This window comes from Podarcis liolepis (assembly GCF_965112155.1).
Source record: "Podarcis liolepis genome assembly, chromosome: 2".
NCBI lineage: Eukaryota > Metazoa > Chordata > Lepidosauria > Squamata > Lacertidae > Podarcis > Podarcis liolepis.
Window position 1 is genome coordinate 10,677,775 of NC_139555.1, and position 21,764 is coordinate 10,699,538.

The 21,764-nt window shown below is 43.7% G+C and overlaps 2 protein-coding genes across 4 annotated transcripts in view; one reads left to right on the plus strand and one right to left on the minus strand.

The window, feature by feature from the left end:
• SENP1 (SUMO specific peptidase 1) overlaps positions 1-17,896 on the minus strand; it is a 33,418-nt gene extending 15,522 nt beyond the window's left edge. For all 3 annotated transcript variants that reach the window (XR_014522599.1, XR_014522600.1, XM_083490072.1), the window contains exons 1-13: positions 17,685-17,896; positions 16,457-16,506; positions 14,378-14,429; positions 12,817-12,947; positions 11,324-11,408; positions 9,306-9,465; positions 8,748-8,919; positions 7,517-7,620; positions 7,172-7,422; positions 6,228-6,282; positions 3,062-3,100; positions 1,095-1,179; positions 439-582 (exon numbers count right to left, since the gene is read on the minus strand). Coding sequence is in view for 1 of the 3 variants with exons in the window: in XM_083490072.1 (XP_083346198.1) it covers positions 439-582; positions 1,095-1,179; positions 3,062-3,100; positions 6,228-6,282; positions 7,172-7,422; positions 7,517-7,620; positions 8,748-8,919; positions 9,306-9,465; positions 11,324-11,408; positions 12,817-12,947; positions 14,378-14,381 (1,230 nt within the window). In the remaining 2 variants the exon portion in view is untranslated. The remainder of the gene's footprint in view (positions 1-438; positions 583-1,094; positions 1,180-3,061; positions 3,101-6,227; positions 6,283-7,171; positions 7,423-7,516; positions 7,621-8,747; positions 8,920-9,305; positions 9,466-11,323; positions 11,409-12,816; positions 12,948-14,377; positions 14,430-16,456; positions 16,507-17,684) is intronic.
• LOC310700607 (uncharacterized protein) overlaps positions 6,838-21,764 on the plus strand; it is a 95,718-nt gene continuing 80,791 nt past the window's right edge. The window contains exon 1 of the mRNA XM_083490536.1: positions 6,838-6,853. The gene's annotated coding sequence lies outside the window, so the exon portion shown is untranslated. The remainder of the gene's footprint in view (positions 6,854-21,764) is intronic.

Genomic DNA, 21,764 nt, shown 5'->3' on the forward strand with positions numbered 1-21,764 from the left:
TCAAAACCAGACCTTAAACCTGACCCTGTACTCCACCAGGAACCAGTGCAGTTGGTAAAGCACTGGATGAATGTGATCCCGTGGCAAGGACCCTGTAAGAGCCTGGAATCATGGTCTTAATAGCTGAACAGTGCTGGGTTTGTGGATGGCCCCGCTAGGAGGAGGAGCCTACACAAACAATTCTCCAAAAACCACTGTACATACAGCAGCATGTATGTGGGCAGGCTAGGCTAGAACACTTCTCCCCATGGTTGGTTTTCTATGTGCACAGATGCTCTGTCCTGTTTTTTATTAGAGCACAGGATTCATGCAATCTCCACAATCCAGAATCTCAAATAGTACAATTGAGGAGCAGCTTTATCATATAATCACAGCTGTTTCTGTAGATTATCTCCAAAGCCGGTCAAGCTTTTTAACATTTGACATTAAAAAGTTTACCTCTGTAATTTCAGGGAACTCTTCCTCCCCATCAGTGGCCTTTTTTCCTTCTGGCACAATCGTGACAGGAATCTCCTTCTCAAGAGGTACTCGCAAATGTAAGTTGACTGAATCAGGTACCAAAAACTCCTGTTTCTGCAGCCTCTGAAAGACACATCCCTAAGATAGCAACATCTCACTTTGCAACTTCAGTGTCTATCTTATACTTGCACGCATGATTCAGCCATGCAATTTTAATTTAGAATCCAACTTCACCAGTGGAAAATATAATGGAGAAAAACTTTGTTTGACTTTAATAGGGTTCTGAACATGTCTTGGTCCATAACTTGCTTATCAATTTGCAATTCAAAGAAAGACAGACAGGTCATAAAAGTTGGGTGGGGGAGAAACAGCCATCTTTACTTACAGTCTTTTAGGTGTTTCAGCGATTATTGTCACTAGCAACAACAGGCATGTAACTGGAGAATCCAGGCAACCTTCCCAACTGTGATACGCATTTAATAAAAAACTTAATCCATTTATGGGCAGGCACCAAGTTTTGTTTTTTATTGTTCTTTGTAATATTTAGTATGAAGAGCCTTTGTAAGTCTGATAGAAAATTCAATAAACCAAGACTGTTTACTAAAAAACACACAAAATGCATTTGCACATCTTACCTGCTTCTGCAATTGCAACGCCAAAGCTTTTTGCTCTTCTATCTGTCGCCATCTCTCACGGGCTCGGGAATCATATACGCTGGTTCTAGAAACATTTTTGTATGCAGCAGATTGAGAATTCAGCATTAGCAGCAATGGGCATATCCATCATTGCCACTTTCAAATATAATCAGTCTGACCATTTGTTTAGGCTCCTGATCAATTTTTATGGCAGGACCACTTTGAGGTGAAGGATGGAGAGGGCTGGGTCAGACTGACTCCATCTGCCAAACTGGGATGCCAGTAACTACCACACCAGCTCCTTCATGCACCTTTGTATGAAGAGAGAACTGAGCTGTGTTTGCCAAGGAGAAAAAATTGGGACGCGGGTGGCGCTGTGGGTTAAACCACAGAGCCTAGGACTTGCTGATCAGAAGGTCGGCGGTTCGAATCCCCGCAACGGAGTGAGCTCCCGTTACTCAGTCCCTGCTCCTGCCAACCTAGCAGTTCGAAAGCACGTCAAAGTGCAAGTAGATAAATAGGTACCGCTCTGGCGGGAAAGTAAACGGCGTTTCCGTGCGCTGCTCTGGTTCGCCAGAAGCGGCTTAGTCATGCCAGCCACATGACCCGGAAGCTGTATGCCGGCTCCCTCGGCCAATAAAGCGAGATGATCGCCGCAACCCCAGAGTCGGTCACGACTGGACCTAATGGTCAGGGTCCCTTTACCTTTTATCATTATTGCCAGCATCTGGTTTAAATGTAAAAACTCATCTTTACCCCTTATGAAGATCTATCTTACGTACATTTTAACTATGCAACCAGATTACACAGAAGGCCCCTCGCCTTCTACTTATGTAGAAACCATTCACAAGTGTCACAAAGGCCACAGAGAGCTGCCTAGTCTTACTGAAGGGATTTAATTTTCTCTCTCTTTGAGGACAGCTTTGGTAAGGCACGGATTACCAAGATGAAAGGGTAGAATGTGAAATGAAAATTATTCCTGTCTCAAGTGAAGTTAGGTTACTACTCCCAACATCAACAGCATTTACCCCCAGCGAATATGAATTTTTAAAAACATCAAAATTATGCTTTATGTATGTTTAATTTTAGTTTGTATTCAGTTTTGTTGTTTCTCTTTGTTTTTGGTTCACATGTTCCACTGTTCTTGTTTTAACTAAATAAAAATATTTTAAAATATTACAACTGAACATTGGGAATTTACATTCTACCAGACTTTTCCCAAAACTAAATTTCCTTGCAGCTAGCAACGGTCAATTAATCAATGCACCCTGGCATTCTCTATGAATCCAGGTCTGCAGACTATTCTTGGGTTAGTCCTGGCTAACCCAGAGTTATGCTGATGTTTAGAAGGGGATTAGAAAAGCAGCTTCTCTCTTGCATTCAACAATAATAAAACCATATCCAAACTGACTGACAAGAAGCATGGGGGAGAAAGCTACAGTCATACCTCGAGTTACAGATGCTTCGGGTTGCGTGATTTTGGGTTGTGCACCGAACCGAACCCGGAAGTACCGGAATTGGTTACTTCTGGATTTTGGCGCTTTGCGCATGCATAGAAGACCAAATCACAACCCAAGAATGTGCAGATATGGCACTGCGAGCATCCACTGTATTAGGTAAGTATTTCATTAGCAAAAAATGGGGGGAGGGGGAATCCAAAATTTTGACAGCTGTTTCCTATAGGAGTTCAGGGGTATCCACCTGGCAATCTCCGCATGTTTTTTGACAGCAGCTTCCATCAGCCCCAGCCAGCATGACTAATGGTCAGGGCTGATAAGAGTTGTAGTTCAACAACATTTGATTGTCCTTGCTACAGATCATGGGTGCTTTGATCCATGTTGGGAAGGCAGCAACAACAGCCTGGAAACTGTGTGCTTAAAGAGAAGGCAAACTCTTGGAGATATTGGATATGATGACTATATGAAACAAACGCAATCATTAATATTAAAAAAAACAAAATGACTTACAATTCTTTGATCCACAATTCAGCCTCAAAGAAAGGTGTGCTGAAAGAAAAAGAATGCAAGAAACTGAGAATACTTATTCTGTGGGAAAATAGCCGAGAAGAATAGAGGGGCTATTTGTTACAAAAGTGGCAGGTGCCCTGTCTTCTTTATCCAGAAGTCCTGCCTTTTGATATCAAGTTTATATAGCTTGAAATAAATTTTAATGGCTTTTTTACATATAAAAAGTTAGTTTTAGAGCACTGTGTGACCTATGTACATGCCCCAAATAGGAGAAAGTACATATATTCTCATGCCTCCATTTCTAAGGGGTGACAAGAGTGAATATTCTACCCTGTCCTTAATCCTAAACCCAGTACCGTAGTTTCAATGTGTCAGTTTACAAACAATGCTCTATTTAAGTAAGTTTTGCGTTTAGGGTCTTCAGGAGAATCTAGGCATTTTGGATTCCATGGTGCCTCTTTGGAAAGGAACCTATATCACAGCATTGTTCTTAACTGTGACACAGGTGTAGACACGTATAATGTTGTTCATACATGTACCTCTCCTACAAACAAAATAAAACTGTGCTCCTATTGCTCAAGGAAGGGAGCAATCACACAGGGTTGTCAGGACATGAACATGTGGGCACCCTACAAGGTCATTCGCATCCCTTATTCCGATTGATGGGTTAGTTGGCAGAAGACATGGGAAACACGATACCCTAAAATAAACTTTTTCCAAAAAAATGTTTACATAAAATTTATATCAAAAAGCGGGTCTTCAAGATAAAAGGGGGCGGGACGTCCATTAATTGTAATCTGACAAATAGTAGTCCCCGTTCTTCTGAGGTGGTTATTTTAGCTGAAATTCCACTGAACAGTATTGCCATCCTTGGAAGAAAAGTGACAAAGAAGATTGGTGGTTGCTCAGTCCAGCTGCACAGCCAACAATCAAATGAAGAGAAATTTCAACTTAAAGGGACACTGGGGAGCCCTGAGGGGTGAGAAGGTTGGAATAGGCCATGAGGCTTGCCTAGTAAAGTGCAGACAGGGGTGCAGTGCTGGGAATCTCTCACAAGATGGCACTGCAAACAGGCTACAGAAGAAGCCAGTAGCAGCAATGATAGAAAGATCTCTCCCTCTCACAAACACACTCACTCCCAGTACGTTTCCGAGCATAATTCACAGTGTTGGTGCTGACCTTAAAGCCCTAAACGGCCTCGGTCCAGTATACCTGAAGGAGCGTCTCCACCTCCATCGTTCTGCCTGAGGTTCAGTGCCGAGGGCCTTTTGGCGGTTCCCTCGCTGCGAGAAGCCAAGTTACAGGGAACCAGGCAGAGGGCCTTCTCGGTAGTGGCACCCACCCTGTGGAACACCCTCCCTCCAGATGTCAAAGAGAAAAATAACTACCAAAGTTTTAGAAGACATCTGAAGGCATCCCTGTTTAGGGAAGCTTTTAATGTTTAAAAGGTTATTGTATTTTAGTGTTTAGTTGGAAGCCGCCCAGAGTGGCTGGGGAAGCCCAGCCAGATGGGCGGGGTATAAATAATAAATTCTTATTCTTTTTATTACTCTCTTACTCTGTGAGAGTAAGTCTACTTGTTCACCCATAAACTCCCTGGCCATTAGCATACATTTGGCACATACTGCCACCTACAGAGCATATTATATTGAATCTCTGTGCTCTGCTTTTGTAGTGTTTTATGATGTGTTTTACTACTATGTTATTGTCCATGGCTTTAGAAACGCTGTGGTCTAAACCACTGAGCCTAGGGTTTGCCGATCGGAAGCTCGGCAGTTCAAAACCCCGCAACGGGGTGAGCTCCCGTTGCTCTGTCCCTGCTCCTGCCAACCTAGCAGTTTGAAAGCACGTCAAAGTGCTTCGGGCGACAAGCTGCCGCCCCAAGTCTCGCGCGCTCGGCGGGACCTCCTGCCGGGCGCGCAAGGCTTGCGGACACTCACCAGGGCTGCAAGCTGCGGATAGTTTCCTGAAGCCTGGAGAGCGAGAGGGGTCGGTGCGCACCGATGCCTCTCGCTCTCCAGGCTTCAGCGAAAGCCTGCATTCGTCCCATAGGACGCACACACATTTCCCCTTCATTTTTGGAGGGGAAAAAGTGCGTCCTATGGGGCGAAAAATACGTAAATAGGTACCGCTCCGGCAGGAAGGTAAACGGCGTTTTCCGTGCACTGCTCTGGTTTTGCCAGAAGCGGTTTAGTCATGCTGGCCACATGACCCGGAAAAACTGTCTGCGGACAAACGTCAGCTCCCTCGGCCAGTAAAGTGAGATGAGTGCCACAACCCCAGAGTCATTCACGACTGGACTTAACTGTCAGGGGTCCTTTACCTTTACTTTCCTACTACAGTATTGCCCATGGCTTTAGATACTTCGTTAATACAAAGTGGTAGCATTTAAAACGTTACATACACAATATCTGCATCTATAAATACCCTGATCCCTGCAATTTCCTGCCTCCTAACTTTCACAGCCTGGAAGCAGAAACGAAATGTGATTGTGAAGTGACAGGTTGAAAAGCAAACTAACAAAAAAAACCTTATGAAAATCGTAGTTGCAGATCAGAAAAAGTGGTCAAGATGCTTTGCTTGACTGAAACCCAAAATTTCTGCCCAAAAAGGGCCACAATTTAGCTGTGGACTGATCAGAATCTTCAATGAGTAGCCAAGCTACTACTACAAGCTGTCATTTGAGCAATCTAATGACAGAGTTAAAACCCACTGGCAAAATAAATTTAGATAAGACAAAACACATAGAAAGCTAAACTGACAGGCACAAATCCAGAAGGGACAAAAGTAATGTAACAGTCGCATTGGGCAATAAATGTGTTGAGTGGAATTCAACCTCACCCAATGATGAACATTCCCTCTGTACAAGCATTTTAGCTTGCCAGGCAAAAAATCCTACGTCCACCATTGCCTTTCATGGGTTTGCCTGGACCCCGCCCCCCACCCAAGTCAAGGGGGTGCAGGAAGGAGAGAGGGAAGCCCTGCTGTGCAAGTGGAAGTCCTTGCACAGGGCTTCCACTAACGGAGCTTGCTAAGGTGAATGTAACTAACTTGTCCTATCAATTTCCATAGGACTTGAACACAACTTTCTCTGTTAGAACCTTTATGCCTCTATTTTGCATCAAGGAGAGCTCTCAGCTGTGGTCTGCACAAGGAAGACACTTACCTTGGTGCTGGAGATTTGAAGTCTTGGCCATTGAGCATTATGACAGAGTCAGATCCTAAATGAAGAACAAGCAATACTAGATATTAATCTTTATGAATGCACCTCTTTAAAACAAAACAATACCATCCAGATCCTCCCATTTTGTTTTGTGGGTTCCAGTTTAGCTATCAGTTTATTACATGATTGCAGATTAATAATAATAATAATAATAATAATAATAATAATAATAATAATAATAATTGCCTCACGGCCTAGGACCCTTGTACCTACAGGACTGCCTTTCCCGGTATGCCCCACGGAGAGCCTCAAGGTCCATAAATAGCAACACCCTAGTGGTCCCAGGCCCTAAGGAAGTTAGATTAGCTTCAACCAGAGCCAGGGCCTTTTCAACACTGGCTCCGGCCTGGTGGAACGCTCTGCCTCATGAGACCAGGGCCCTGCAGGATCTGATCTCTTTCCGCAGGGCCTGTAAAACAGAGTTGTTCTGCCTGGCCTTTCACTTGGAGCTAATTTGATTCCCTCCTCCTCTTTCTTTTTTCTTTTTCCTTTCTCCTCCTGTGATGAGGCTGCATTTTAATATTTTAATGTTTCAATATTTTAATGTTGCATTTTAATCTTGTTTTTAAGTTGTATTCATTCAACTTGTTTTTATTATTGCTTGTTAACCACCCTGAGCCCGGCCTTGGCTGGGGAGGACGGGGTATAAATAAAAATTATTATTATTATTATTATTATTATTATTATTATTATTTGCAATCGTGAGTGCAGGACATCTGAATGTGGAAATTACTTCCATGTAAACGAGACTGGGAATAGATTGCAAGGAAACATATAGGCCATCTTACAAATGTGTTGCAACAATCTGTTAATGATCTCCAGAAAGTAAAAACTAAGAAGGGCTGAGCAGGAGGAAGAAGAGTCTAATTCTTATCTACTGTTTTCACCTTCAGCATGCACATCCAATGCCGACACACTATTTTGCCGAGCTGCTGTATTGGTATCCTTGGCCTCAAAAGTAGCACGTGAAAGGAAATTATGGACTGGATGTGGCAGTGGTTTGTGAGAGGGTTGCTCCTGAGTCCTGAGAACACCAGGTGATTGGTTGCCTGCGGTGGGGCAATAAGCTTCAAAAGGTTTCCTACTCTGATTTTCAGCTTCTTTCACAAGGTTTTTATTGGAAACTGCGCATCTGGGTCTGAAAACAAACAAACAAAAAAGATCAGGGCTTCCACCAACAAACTGAAAACACAAGGAAGATAATGAGCTAGCAGCGTATTTCAGAGACTCACAGGTTGAGAGACAACAACGAAGAGGACTTTGAGACTGAGCATTTCTTCCCTGTAACCATTTGAATCAGCTGCCTGTAAATCTCTTTTTCTTCCTCTCGAACTGTCTGTGGAGAAATAACCACACATATTTCAACCAGCCAAATAGTTCAATCCTGGCTCTGCAGAGACATGCAACATCCTGCAGTATAGAAAGAGTCCACATATTTATCTACTTGACACCAAAGGTTTTCACTTTTTAAAAAAACAACAACGAAAAACCCTAATGGTTTAAGCCTTTGTGACAAAGACATACATCATGAGAGGCAAAATCCTTTTTATGTATTTTTTAATACACTGCTTAATTCCAAAATTCACAAACCCCAATACGCAAGATGAAACCAAAGATCAGGGTCAGATGCTCTAAAGATTTCAAAGAAAAGGGTCGTAGAGAAGAATAAAATGCCTCTTCCCAGCACTGCAAGACTGTGAACAGCAAAACATAATAGTGTATGATTTGGCTTATTTGTTTGGACACACCCACTAATTGGTCTAATTCGAATCCGCGCGTCGGGGTGAGCTCTCGTTGCTCGGTCCCTGCTCCTGCCAACCTAGCAGTTCGAAAGCACGTCAAAGTGCAAGTAGATAAATAGGTACCGCTCCGGCGAGAAGGTAAACGGCATTTCCGTGTGCTGCTCTGGTTCGCCAGAAGCGGCTTAGTCATGCTGGCCACATGACCCGGAAGCTGTACGCCAGCTCCCTCGGCCTATAGAGCGAGATGCGCACCGCAACCCCAGAGTCGTCTGCAACTGGACCTGACGGTCAGGGGTCCCTTTTCCTTTACTAATTGGTCTAAGGGCATGTCTTCACATCTGTAGATTTATCTTTCTTCCCTACTCATGTTCTCTTCCCCTCTTTCCTTTACCCATCTATTCCTTCCTTTCCAAGGACTCCTTTCCCAAGTACCTCCCTTAGTCTACTCAACCCCTGATTTTTCTACTCCTCTTAGTCTAGGCCTATATCTCCCCCACAACCCAAGATCAGAGAGATCAGTCGGAGACATGCGCATGTCTAGCAAACCCTTCCGTGGTAATAGGGAAATTAAGCCAAACACTATAAGAGATGTCACCCCCAGCACAAGACAATTGGGGGGGGGGGGAATCTGTAAAAAGGTTGTAAAACCCACAAGAAGTCAAAGCATAAGGCTGTGCACACACAGGAAACTTTATTCTCTCTCCTTTTTCCTTTCACCTACCTCTTCTGCGGTGCTGATGGATCTCCTTTGGGATTTCTTGGGACTTAGTAAGCTCCGACGGCATGGAGCACTCCATGATGGACTAGTAACAGACTTAATTGGAAAGGATTTTTCAAATGCAGAAATATGGCAATGGTGATTCGATTTCCCTGCAAAGGAATTTGATGTCGCACTGCAGAAAAAGTTCAAGGTATTCGATTAGTAAGCCAGTATTATAAAGCTATTCAGATTTTTGTTTTCCATGCTGCATAAACCCAAGCAGAAAGCCAGAGCAACCCTATTCTCGCTTCCTCATACTTTGGAAAAGTTAAAAGGTAGTGTTGCTTTCCTCCTCCTCCTCTTGAAGAGAATAACTTCAGGCTCACTGTGACAATCCATCTTCTTCCAGCAGATGGGGAATATTCTGGAGCAGGCTTTCATTATCATTAAGAATTCCCACCCCACAGTTTTTTTGCTTACGATACAAAAATCAAAATATATAAACTCCATACACTACCCCCCCCAACGCACTGCTAAATTTTATGAATACAGAACAAAATCTAGTGAAACCTAATGTACCTTTGACTTTTGCGTGCATCAAAATATACGCTGCGGTTTGCTCTAGGCTTCTGCAAAACGGGACCCAGAGTAGAATCACAATTCCTCCACTGGCCATTAGCACTTGTTCCAAATGGTCTTTGCACTCCTGCTGCCTGATACCTCTCAGGGGAAGGAGGTCCTGTGAGAAAGAAGCATTGAACAATAAATGAAAAGCCAACCGATTCACTCCCAAGTTATCCATTACAAACAACCCAATTGTATCAAGCATGACAGGGCTTCAGAGGAGTTCCATGAATGTACTTGCATCTCCCTAGATAGTATCAAGGAACTAAAAAGGCTATAGAAGTTTCAAATGCGAATCCACAGTTAAAACTGCAACAAGCCTGCCTCACTATTTAGCAAGCTAGCTGCTCAGGTTGTGAACTGCAGCCTGTTCTTTTAAGAGTACCTGCATGGTTTTCGGCAACATAATCCCAATTAACAGGTACTTGGGAGGAGATCACTGGTCAACCCAGGTCTCGTCACCTAGTAGCCCATATTCCAGACTGTACTGAACTATAAGCAAAAATGTAGTAAAAGGTCTTCCCAGGTTTATTCATACATTTCAAAAACAAAAGCATTTCACAGTTTAATATTACGCGGAAAAATCAAAGTGAGACAAAATGCATCATGTTTGTAGTGTGTTATGCGTACACGTAAAGTACAGCAACATGCATGTACTCGGTAACTGTTACCGTATTTTTCGCTCTATAAGACGCACCAGACCACAAGACGCACCTAGTTTTTGGAGGAGGAAAACAAGAAAAAAAATATTCTGAATCTCAGAAGCCAGAACAGCAAGAGGGATCGCTGCGCAGTGAAAGCAGCAATACCTCTTGCTGTTCTGGCTTCTGGGATAGCTGCGCAGCCTGCATTCGCTCCATAAGACGCACACACATTTTCCCTTACTTTTTAGCAGGGAAAAAGTGAGTCTTATAGAGCAAAAAATACGGTAAGTCTTTATTGCTGATAACATAAACTTTTATCACAGAGCCCAAGTTCAGTCTGTGTTGCAAAATGAACATGGCCTCTGGACCACAGTCTGCTCTGGATAAGTCTGGGCCCCCAATATACAGAACACGGTCCTATAATTTAACATGCTTACTGCAATACACTAAACTAAATCAAGAAGCATATAGCAAATAGAAGGGAACTTGGGCGGCTTTAAAGTGAGGTTTTAGGGTGGGGGGCCTTTTTGTTAGTGACACCCATCCTGTGGAACACCCTCCCCTCAGACGTCAAGGAAATAAACAACTATCTGACTTTTAGAAGACATCTGAAGGCAGCCCTGTTTAGGGAAGTTTTTAATATTTTATGCTTTATTATGCTTTTAATTTTGTTGGGAGCCGCCCAGAGTGGCTAGGGAAACCCAGCCAGATGGGCGGGGTAGAAATAATAAGTATTATTACTACTACTATTATTATTATTATTATTATTATTTGGGAGGTGTCAGCCAAATTAATGAAGGCTAAGCTTTAAGTAGCTCCTCGTTATGATGGTTGTGTATCAAAGGCTGTACGAATATCAGTTACTGTAGAACATCCCTGGGGGGTGGGGGGAGAGCTGCTGTGCTAATGTCTGGCTTGTAGGCTATCCTTGGGCATATAGTTGGCCTTTGTGAACCAGATTCAATAAAAGAGAAAACCCCCAGTATAGCATGTGGAGGGAGGTTTTCCATTTGGCAGGCAGAAATGCTTGCACTGACGGAGCAATCAACTTAGCATAATGCTGAATTCCACCCTAAGAATACAGGATAGTGGGTTTGATGGGACTGGATAAGAACCCATTAGGACACTTTATGTTCTTAAGGAATATTTCAAAGGTTTCAATAGAAATTCATTCCTCTATACAGTAGAAGTTTAGACTCAACCATAAACTATAGCAAGGCAGCATGTTTAACTTCACCAAAGGAAATTTCACTGCAGTGTTACAATCAGCGCATGTTTTAAAAGCTTTTAATTGGTTTCTCAAGTGAACCCAAATCAGCCTCGCCTTACCTGAATAGTAGCCGAAACTGCAGGAAGTATTTCCAGTCGGACAAGTAAAAGGCCTCTCCAGACGATCAAACTTGTTTGATGAAAACTGCACAAAAGAGACCATAAAATCAGAATATATTCAAAGGAAGGATCTGGGGAAAGTGTGTGTGTGTGTGTGAGAGAGAGAGAGTGAGAGAGAGAGAGAGAGAGAGAGAGAGAGAGAGAGAGAGAGAGAGTGTGTGTGTGTGTTTTCATGCGTAACAGAAGGACTGTGCAACTCTTATTATCACTAGCAAATTTAGGATACAATGCTGCATTCAAAGTTTGGAAAGACTGAAGAACTAATCACATACCTATGGCCAACTAATAATAATGCCTTTTGCTTGCCTTCAGCCTTCCTACACTGAAGCTTAGGGGGATTATTCAGTAGTAACACATTATAAACCTCAACTTCTTTCTCAACATGACTTTTTTCTTTGACAAAGTAATAATCATAAATAAATAGGAATAAAAATGTGCACCCCACCCCCGAGACCATTCCATTGTAACTATCCAACCTCCCAAAATTTCAACATCTCTTGCAATGGTTTGACCCCTTTCCATTTTAACAGTACAAATGCTACACCCTCCATATCTCCTCAAAATCATTTCTCCTGCATATTCCCTGTCTTACCTGAATGGCACAAGTTAATTTATAATAGCTATATCCATCTCTTTATATCACTCTTCCATTTTATATTCTGCTTGCCCCTTCAACTTCCTAGCTATAATAATTTGTGCAGCTGTCAATTAATTTGTAAGCAAGTCCTTCATAGCCTGTGAACCTTCCACCCCATCGTAAATTGAAAATAAGGCTACCTCTGGACTTTTGGTCAGCTTTATTTAACCCAGTGATTTCTGTTTTCTGCTAAAAAACCTCTACATGACTTCTGCCCTTCTAACTCGCTTAGTAATTATGCAGCTGTTTAGTTCTCATTGACTGTAGGAAGTTTTACTTTATTTTATAGTATGAAATAATAAACCCAGTAGTCCTGAATACAAATTCATCTGTAAACCCTCACGGTGAACTGCCCTGAGATCTATGAATGAAAGTTGGCATAAAATGTTTAATAATAACAACAACAAACTTGCAGGGGATAACTATCTGAAGCTCCATTAGAACAGCTGGATATGTCCCCAACTATATTCTATTTGGTATATATGGAAATCAACCAAGTTAAAGGCAAAGCAATCCTAAAAGGGGCCAGCAATCCAAACACCACATTCTGCCAGTGGTATCTTACTGCCCACTTGAGTGGGGATTGGGCTTTCAGCACAATGGAACGCCACCCCCATTCCAGCAGCCAGTAGATTGCAACACTTCCAACCAACCAATCAACATTGAGAAGTTGAGGTTGCAGCCAAGTGTTATAATTCAAAGAGCAAAAATTAGCCTCATTACTTTTGGAGCAAAAATACAGTAAAAAAAAAATTAAAAAATACAGCTAAGAAATAAAAGCAGCTCAGTCTCAAACCTTGTCGCCAGACAATGGAAGCTGATCTCCTGAGAGAGCGTTCTGCTGTAGAGGAAGAGTCTTGAACACAGAAGTGTGATTAGCTAACCCATAGTCTCCAGCCTCCATCTTCATACAATCGGCAGTTTCATCTGAAAGAGAAAAGCTCCTTAGTGTATGATTCTCAGGAGGAAAGAAAGTGTACACAATCCAAGAGAGGTTTTCAGTTCTGCAAGCTCCTGTTAAGCAAACAGGAATTTCCAGGTGGCGCAGCAGGGACTTCGGCAGGAGAAATTCCCCGTGGACTACATACCAGTGAAATAACAAATGCCAAAGAAGCAAATACAAACCCCAAGAATGGAAAACACCAGAAAGAGACCATGCACTTTTTTCACACGTGTAACAAGCTTCATACAGAATCAAGGTAACGTATTTTTTGCTCTATAAGACTCACTTTTTCCCTCCTAAAAAGTAAGGGGAAATGTGTGTGCGTCTTATGGAGCGAATGCAGGCTGCGCAGCTATCACAGAAGCCCGAACAGCAAGAGGGATTGCTGCTTTCACTGCGCAGCAATCCCTCTTGCTGTTCTGGCTTCTAAGATTCAGAATTTTTTTTTCTTGTTTTCCTCCTCCAAAAACTAGGTGCATCTTGTGGTCTGGTGCGTCTTATAGGACGAAAAATATGGTAACTTGGCAAACACCTTGAGCAATCATATATATACTACAACAGGGATTGTCAACCTGGTGTCCACAAATTAGGCTTTAACTGGTACCACAGACACTTAGGCAGGACTCATAGCTGGTGTCCTGTGGTATGCATAACATTGTCAGGGATGGCTACCTAATTTTATGGTATGCCACACTTCCAAGGGCACCTATTTTGTAACTGGTGCCACCCAGCATTCTCTCAAAATTCAAGGTGTGCCCACTGGTCCAAAAAGGTTAGCAACACCTGTACTACAAACTGTAGCTTTCACATCTCAAAAGGTACAATTTACATTCTTCACAATGCTAAATTTAAGAGACACGGTAGACAGCATTTCAATACGTTCAGATGATAAGCAGCAGCCTTGAGCTACATAAAAATAACCCCTCTCTCTCGCATAACCTTGCAGCAGCTAAAATCATCTGTTTGCCAAATGGAGAAAAATAAGTGATCTTTTCCAACTTGCCAGAAACCTCTCACTACCACTGCACCTGCTCCTTTACTAGTATGGGTGGCCAGCATATGTTTGCAGGGAACCAAAAATGCACACAGGATGCAGAGCAAGCACATAGGATGTAGAGCAACCCCCTAAGAAGCAAGGTGCTATTAAGCATGCCACAGCAAGGTTGAGGAAGCTGCTGGTTACAAAACTAGAGTGAGATAGATCCTAAAGCTCAAACAGGAGCATAAACTGGGTAAAATCCTAATGTGTAATTCCTGCATATCACCACAGGATTTCTCCAGACTGGGCTGTTAGGTAGGTCTGAAAGTGTCTGAAAAGACATGGAGATTCTATTGAGGAGTTTCATTTGATGTAGGTTTTATAATGATAAAGGGTGCAAGACAAAATGGGCTGGTATAACATGCACAGACTCACCCATTCCTGAACTGCTCACATAACTGACTCATATGATAGAAGTTTCAAGTGCCTGAAAAGAGCAAGATGTATAACGTATTAAGGATTTAGACCAAACCCCATGGATTGTTTGTCTAGTACAAATACCCAGTTTCTTGAGTAAAAAAGTTCGGAAAAGAGTTGTGAAGTCTAGACCAAAGCACTGTAATCACAAATTGTATGAAAAAAATATATACATACTTTAACAGTGAAAGAGAAATAAAAAGTTTTTAAATACTGCTGTTTCTGCTCTTCAGAAATCAAGAATACAATGTTTTAGCTCTTTCATTACCATCTCTACTCAGAAGTAAGTCCTATTGATTTCAATGGGGTTTATTCTCAGGTAAACAAGATTAATAATGCAGTTTTATTCTCATTAAACAAGGGTGCAGTCGTATTAGTGTTATGTTCATGCATAGTGATGTTAAATTCTCGAGAATAATCTTTTGGAGAATATTCTTGAGAATATTCTCCAAAACATTATTCTCGAGAATTTAACATCACTATTCATGCATATCACCAACTTGCAAATGTTCATAGCTGCGTGTTACAGTTCAGAACCCTTCTCCTCTGACCATTCTGACAAGTCAAAGGCCACATACTGTGATGTACAATTGAAATCAGTGGTGGAGCTTCATGCTCCAGCACCGAGGGGCAGCGAGCAGGTGGGGGCGTGGCGCCCGGGGGGGGGGGAGCCGCAATGGCACCCCATTGGGATCATGCTGCAGGGGGTGGTGCGCTCCCCCCACACTCCTCTTCCTCCGCCAGTGACTGAAATACATCTTTATACTCACTGCATCATTAAGAAACTAAATATTCCACACTATCCTTTTCCACTACCTAAAAGTTGGTAGTGGAACTAGTTTTTCAGGGTGTGGTCACCCAACTAATTGTCCTGTATTACCATGATTTTGCAATTAAATGAACTACTAAACTGCACTGGAGACAATGTTTCAAAACAAGGAGGATACATTATATCAGAGCTTTCCAAGCTGTGTGTCATGACACATTAGTGTGTAGGCTGCAGTGTGTCCCACAAATGCTCCCTAAATTTCTCCTAGGGCTGAAAGGGGTTAGTTTAACCTCCAGTTTGCTAGTAAAACTGAATTACTGTGTCACAAAATGATGCATGTCTAAAAAGTGTGTCACCAACATGAAAAGTTTGGAAAGCTCTGCATTACATATATGATCGGGTTCTTTATCTCCTAACCTCTAACTTCCCCCTCCTGTTCTCACAAGGCCATTTTACCACTCTTTAGCTAAGAGGATTCTTGCAATTTTGATAAGAGAAATCTAAGTTGAATGTTTTCTTTGCGTCTGTCAATTCCAGTCAAAACAACACAGCCGGCAAAGGTGGAAAAACTGTTTGCAGAGTGAAGACACAGCAGATTACTTTTCCTAGCTATCATACAGAATTCATTTTTATGTAAATCACCAAAGAAATTTTGAGAATTATGCAGAACATAAATCCTGCTAAATAAATAAAATGCAGTTAGGTTTCCACAATAGATTCAAGGGACACAGCAGCGGTGACTATAAAGTCAAACTTTGTGATCTTCTATTATGCTTTTGTTATTTGTAAGCTGCTTTGTGACTCGTGTGAGTGAAAGGTGTCATAGAAATATAATAATTAAAGTAAAATGTAGTACGAAGCGAGCCGGGTGGTGATGAGCTGCACCCCTCATCTCTTACCTGAACACTCATATGCTCTCCCCTCCCAACCACCCTGCACGAAAAAGCCAACGTCACTCTCCTGCAGCTTCAGCAGATCTCCTTTACTTTTAGCAGTTGACTTCAAGTGGAAATTCAATTTAATGGCTCATCGTGGCACAATGCAGCAGGTGGGGAGGGAGGGGATGGCACCTGTCAAAATCCTTACTTCAGCTGTTAAGCGCATACGATAATTATTCGTGCAGGTGGGTTACCTCTTGTCAAGCCACACAAAATATATTATCACCACAATGCATTAAATTTAAATACCGCCTTCCATCCGGGCTTCACAGTACAAACAAAACACAAATGTACATAGCTGTAATACAGAACGTAGCCTTCTCTCCATACCTTGATCCTGCCCAGTGGCCCCGACGGTCTTCCTCCTTTCCCAGAGATTCCTAAAGCAAGAGATTTCAGAAAGTCAGTTCAGCTCTCCTCTGAGGGATAGGGGAGAAGTTCGATTCAGAGGGCCTTCTCGGTAGTGGCACCTGCCCTGTGGAGCGTCCTCCCATCAGATGTCAAGGAAATAAACAACTACCTGGCTTTTAGCAGACATCTAAAGGCAGCCCTGTTTAGGGAAGCTTTTAACGTTTGATGTTTTGGCGTTTTTTTAATATTCTGTTGGGTGCCGTCCAGAGCAGCTAGGGAAACCCAGCCAGATGGGTGGTGTATAAACAATCAGTTATTATTATTATTTAAACTGCATTTAAACGGCTTGCACTTAATTGGGAGCAAGGCCCATTTGGGTAAGAGTTGGCCTTTACAGTACAGTGGTACCCTGGGTTAAGTACTTAATTCGTTCCAGAGGTCCGTTCTTAACCTGAAACTGTTCTTAACCTGAGGTACCACTTTAGCTAATGGGGCCTCCTGCTGCCGCCGTGCCGCCTGAGCACGATTTCTGTTCTCATCCTGAAGCCAAGTTCTTAACCCGAGGTACTATTTCTGGGTTAGCGGAGTTTGTAACCTGAAGCGTATGTAACCTGAGGTACCACTGTACAGTAGTACCTCGGCTTAAGTACTTAATTCATTCCGGAGGTCTGTTCTTAACCTGAAACTGTTCTTAACCTGAGGTACCACATTAGCTAATGCGGCCTCCTGCTGCCGCTGAGCAATTTCTGTTCTCATCCTGAAGTAAAGTTCTTAACCCGAGGTACTATTTCTGGGTTAGCGGAGTCTGTAACCTGAAGCGCCTGTAACCCGAGGTACCACTGTACTTCCAAACAGGCGCACTTTTCGCAGCAGCAACGACAACAACCACCACCACAAGAAGCGCCAGCCAGCAGCGAACTCCCCCCCGCCCCTTTCAAGCGCTGTCCGAGGCGAGGTTTGAACAGGGCACTTTCCCGCCCGCCCGCCCGCCTCTTCGGCCAGCCACGCTTCCCTCTCTCCCAGCTTGCCGGGTTCAAAAGAAAGCGAGTAGTAGGGGGGTGTCCGTGAGGGAGGCGGACCGGGCCTTAGAGGTCTTAGGGGGGGGGGATAAAAGGTGGGGGACCCCAACGGTGTGTGGGGGGGTGTAGTAGGGCAGTTGCCATAACTACCAACCCCAGACTCTTCCTCCCCCCCTCAACCAGTTTACCGGAAGCGAAGTCAGCAGCCGAGACGGAGGGAGCTGAGGCGAAAGGCTCTTTGTTGCCGCCGCCGCAGCCGCCACCTCCTTCCAAGCGCTCCGGGGCTCTTTCTTTCTTTCTTTCTCTCCCTCACTCTCTTTCTTTTTTTTCTTTTCTCCCCGACCGGATTCGAAGAGGCGGGAACACGTCAAGGCAAACCGGAAGCGGAAATGCCTCTCCCGGTTTGCTCCCTCTCCCCGCCCTTTTCCGCCCCCCCCCCCCACTTCCGGGGGAAGAAGAAGAAGCAGAGGAAGAAGAAGCAAGGCGACGACTCGGCGGCGGCGGAGGAGGAGGAGAGAACGTTGGCTCAGAGGGGGGCGGGGGGGAAAGGAACACACCCACGCGCGCGCAGAGGCTTCGGAAGGGAATTGGTAGGAAGGAGGCGGAGGAGGGTTGCGCGTGCGCACGTGCTGCGGCGGGGGGGGGGGCAATTGCCGGTAGTTTAGCAGAAGAGGTTGCATGCATATGCATGCGGGGTGGATGGGTGTATATGTACTGTATATATATTTGGAAGAACGTATGTAAGCATGAATGCGTGTACCGGGTATATGTATATATTTGCAAGTATGTGTGTATAGATTTGCAAGTATGTAAGCGTGCATGCGTGCGTATGTATGTATGTACGTATGTATTTGCATGTATTCATTCATATGCATGGGCGTAGCCAATGGGTGGGCAATCAAAATCAATACAAATCTGAGATTCTGCTCTCTCTAACCAAAGCCTGCCGCCCCCCCCCCCCCAAATCCTGGCTATGCATATGCAACTGTGCATGTGTCTCTGTATATATTTTCATGTTTGTATGCCTGTATGTTTATATATTTGCAAGTATGTATGCATGTATATGTAGGGACGCGGGTGGCGCTGTGGGTTAAACCACAGAGCCTAGGACTTGCCAATCAGAAGGTTGGCGGTTCGAATCCCCACAACGGGGTGAGCTCCCGTTGCTCGGTCCCTGCTCCTGCCAACCTAGCAGTTCGAAAGCATGTCAAAGTGCAAATAGATAAATAGGTACCGCTCTGGCGGGAAGGTAAACGGCGTTTCCGTGCGCTGCTCTGGTGCGCCAGAAGGGGCTTAGTCATGCTGGCCACATGACGCGGAAGGTGTAATACGTCTTCTTCTGCCAATAAAGTGAGATGAGCGCCGCAACCCCAGAGTCGGCCATGACCATGACTGGACCTAATGGTCAGGGGTACCTTTACCTTTAAGGAGCTGTTTATGCATGTATATTGGAGCAGGCAAGCCACTCCAGTATCCCTTTCAAGAAAACTCCATGGACAAAGACAGTGCCTGGCGTGCTCTGGTCCATGGGGTCACGAAGACTCGGAAACGACTAAACAACAATGCATGTGTATATTTGCGTGTGCGTACTTGCAAGTATGCATGTGTGCGTCTGTATTGTATCAGTGCGCTGCTGATGGTAGCTTGTGGTTCTGCTCCAGAATAGCAACGGGGGTGGGGGTGAGGGAGGAGCGTCTGAATAGATGTGTGCTGGATGTTGGGTAAGGCAGGGGCTGAGTCGTCATCCAAGGGCTGATGGGGTTCTCATCATAGTTGAAAACTGGTACTCACAACTTTCTGGGTAGAATAGATTTTTGCAAGCAAGACATGAAGGAAAGCAGCATAACGGTACCCTGTTGCATCTTTTACTCAGGCTCGCAGACTTTGAGCATGGAGGCTGCAGATTGCCGTAGTACAGTGGTGCCCCGCAAGACGAATGCCTCGCAAGACGAAAAACTTGCTAGATGAAAGGGTTTTTCGGTTTTGCGTTGCTTCGCTAGACGAATTTCCCTATGGGCTTGCTTCGCAAGACGAAAACGTCTTGCGCTTTTTTCTTAAAGCCGCTTGAAGAGGCGCAGTTGCAACGGACCGTGCTTCGCAAGACGAAAAACATCGCAAGACGAAAAGACTCGCGGAACGAATTATTTTCGTCTTGCGAGGCACCACTGTAGCTAGTGCTCGTTTGGAACATAGGGTTATTGGTACATCACATTCAGTGTTGTGTACCATAAGGTTATGGAACCTCTCTATGTTGCCCTCTCGATGTTGTCGGACTCCAAATCCCATCAGCCCCAGCCACCATGGCCTTTGGTTGGGGATGGCGGGTACAGCAAAATTGGCAGGGCCAGCGGTTCTCCTTGCAACAGCCTTTCAGAATTCTAGGCAAGCCTTTTCTCCATCGTTGCATTTTGCTTGCAAAGCATGCGTTCTACCACAGAATTATGGCCGCTTCCCCAAGGAATATCTTCCCCACTGAAAGTCCCGCCCTTTGGAAATTGTCTGGTTCTTTTTTTGAAAGTCATCAAAGTTTGCAATCCTGCTCAAGGTACCTAGGAGTAAGCTCCATTATTCAACACGCTTTTCAGGGTCTAAGATTGATCTGCATACCTGTGGCCATGGGCAGAAAGTAATGATACAGTGTGTTAATTTTTTTACAATGCTGAGTGAGCCATTGAAAACAGGATGTGAATTTGTCAGAGCATTTATGGTGGCGTGTGTGTGTTCAGAAGGAGGAAAGTGGTTGAAGAAGGGGAGAAAATTTCTCAGTGGAGCTTTCCTTGTATATGGTTTGAGGAGAACGAGGTTGCTGTCCCAGAGTTTCACAATTTTTCATATAATGCACTGCCAGCAAGGAAGATATTCTCCATGATACGCATGCATTCAACCTTCTCCTTGACATGTCATCTTCATCCTATAGTTAGTTGGGTATTGTCCTTTTGGGGATTCTTCACTGGGGGGCGGGGCAGGGTTTTCTATCATCAAGGCCAAGTTATATCTATACTGCAGGTTAATTTTATTTCTCCTTGGTGCAAGTTTTGGCTCACAGTGCTTACAGATCTTGAACTCATATTTTTAACCCCCTTATATAAATTCATTATATGTTGGGCAGTCTGTTAATTCTATTATGTGCAGCCACAGCAACATGTAAAATACATTCCTGATGTAAAATAAGTAATCTTGAAAGGGTGAATCCGAACCTTACAGTTGCATGACAACATGACTGGGACATTTTCAATGAAAGGTCATGACTTTAATATCCACCAATAAGGGTGAGGAACGGCAGAGGCAGCTGTCTAGAGGCCTAACACAGCATCTATAAATATCACACAGGAAAGCACACATGTTCTGTTATGTGGGCTCCTCTGGACCTCTCTGTAGTAGGGTCCAGTCTTTTCATTTCAGTGTCACTTACCTTTGCAGCTGTTATCTTCTTCTTTACCTTCTACTCATTCTCTGAAGAAAAAGAAGAGCAACCAGGTTAGTGTAGATTCGTGTTCTGGATTTTTATTTTTAATTTGCCTCATAAAACATCTTAGGACTTTAGAACACCACAAATAGAATCTTACCGCTCGGTGGGAGAGCCAAGGCTGGTTCAAATCTCTGTTTAGCCAAGAAGAATACTAGGTGGCCTGGTGCCTGTATCTACTTCACACTTCAGGAAGAGCTTGATAGAAGTTTATATGTATGTATCCTTGGCTAGTGCATGAGGAAATCTGAAAAATAAAAGGTCACGGCCACTAGTAGGATTATGAGCTTTCCAGAGTGCGATAAAAAGCGTCACAGTCTGCCCATTAGTTGATACTTGAAATTGTAGCTTGCTTTGTAAAACTCTGCAGGAGAACACTGTCCTGGCAAGTTTTATGAATGTAAAATGAGAAGGTAAGGTATTGTAGTAGTGCAAGCAATTATCTCTTTGTTTCCTTTGCGATTCCCCTACTCTGCTTGTTTTTTTTTAAATTCACAGATGGATCTCTCTTGCTGTGTCTTAGCAAATGCCTTGGTAGCAGTATGAGCTAATTCAAGCAGGGATAGAACGCCAGGCTTTTGGGTAGAACCAATCCGTCTAAAAAAAAAACCACACACACACACACAGTAAAGAGAGAGCAGGCAGACATCAGTTGACAATTTCTTCACTTAGCAAAAAAAGAAGGGGAAAACATCAAAGCTTTCATATGGTTTCCTCTTGTTCTTTGGACCAAGATTGTCAACTCATTCTTCCTAGAATAGTCCCAACAACAACTGCCTCCCAAGGTGAAACCACGATCCTT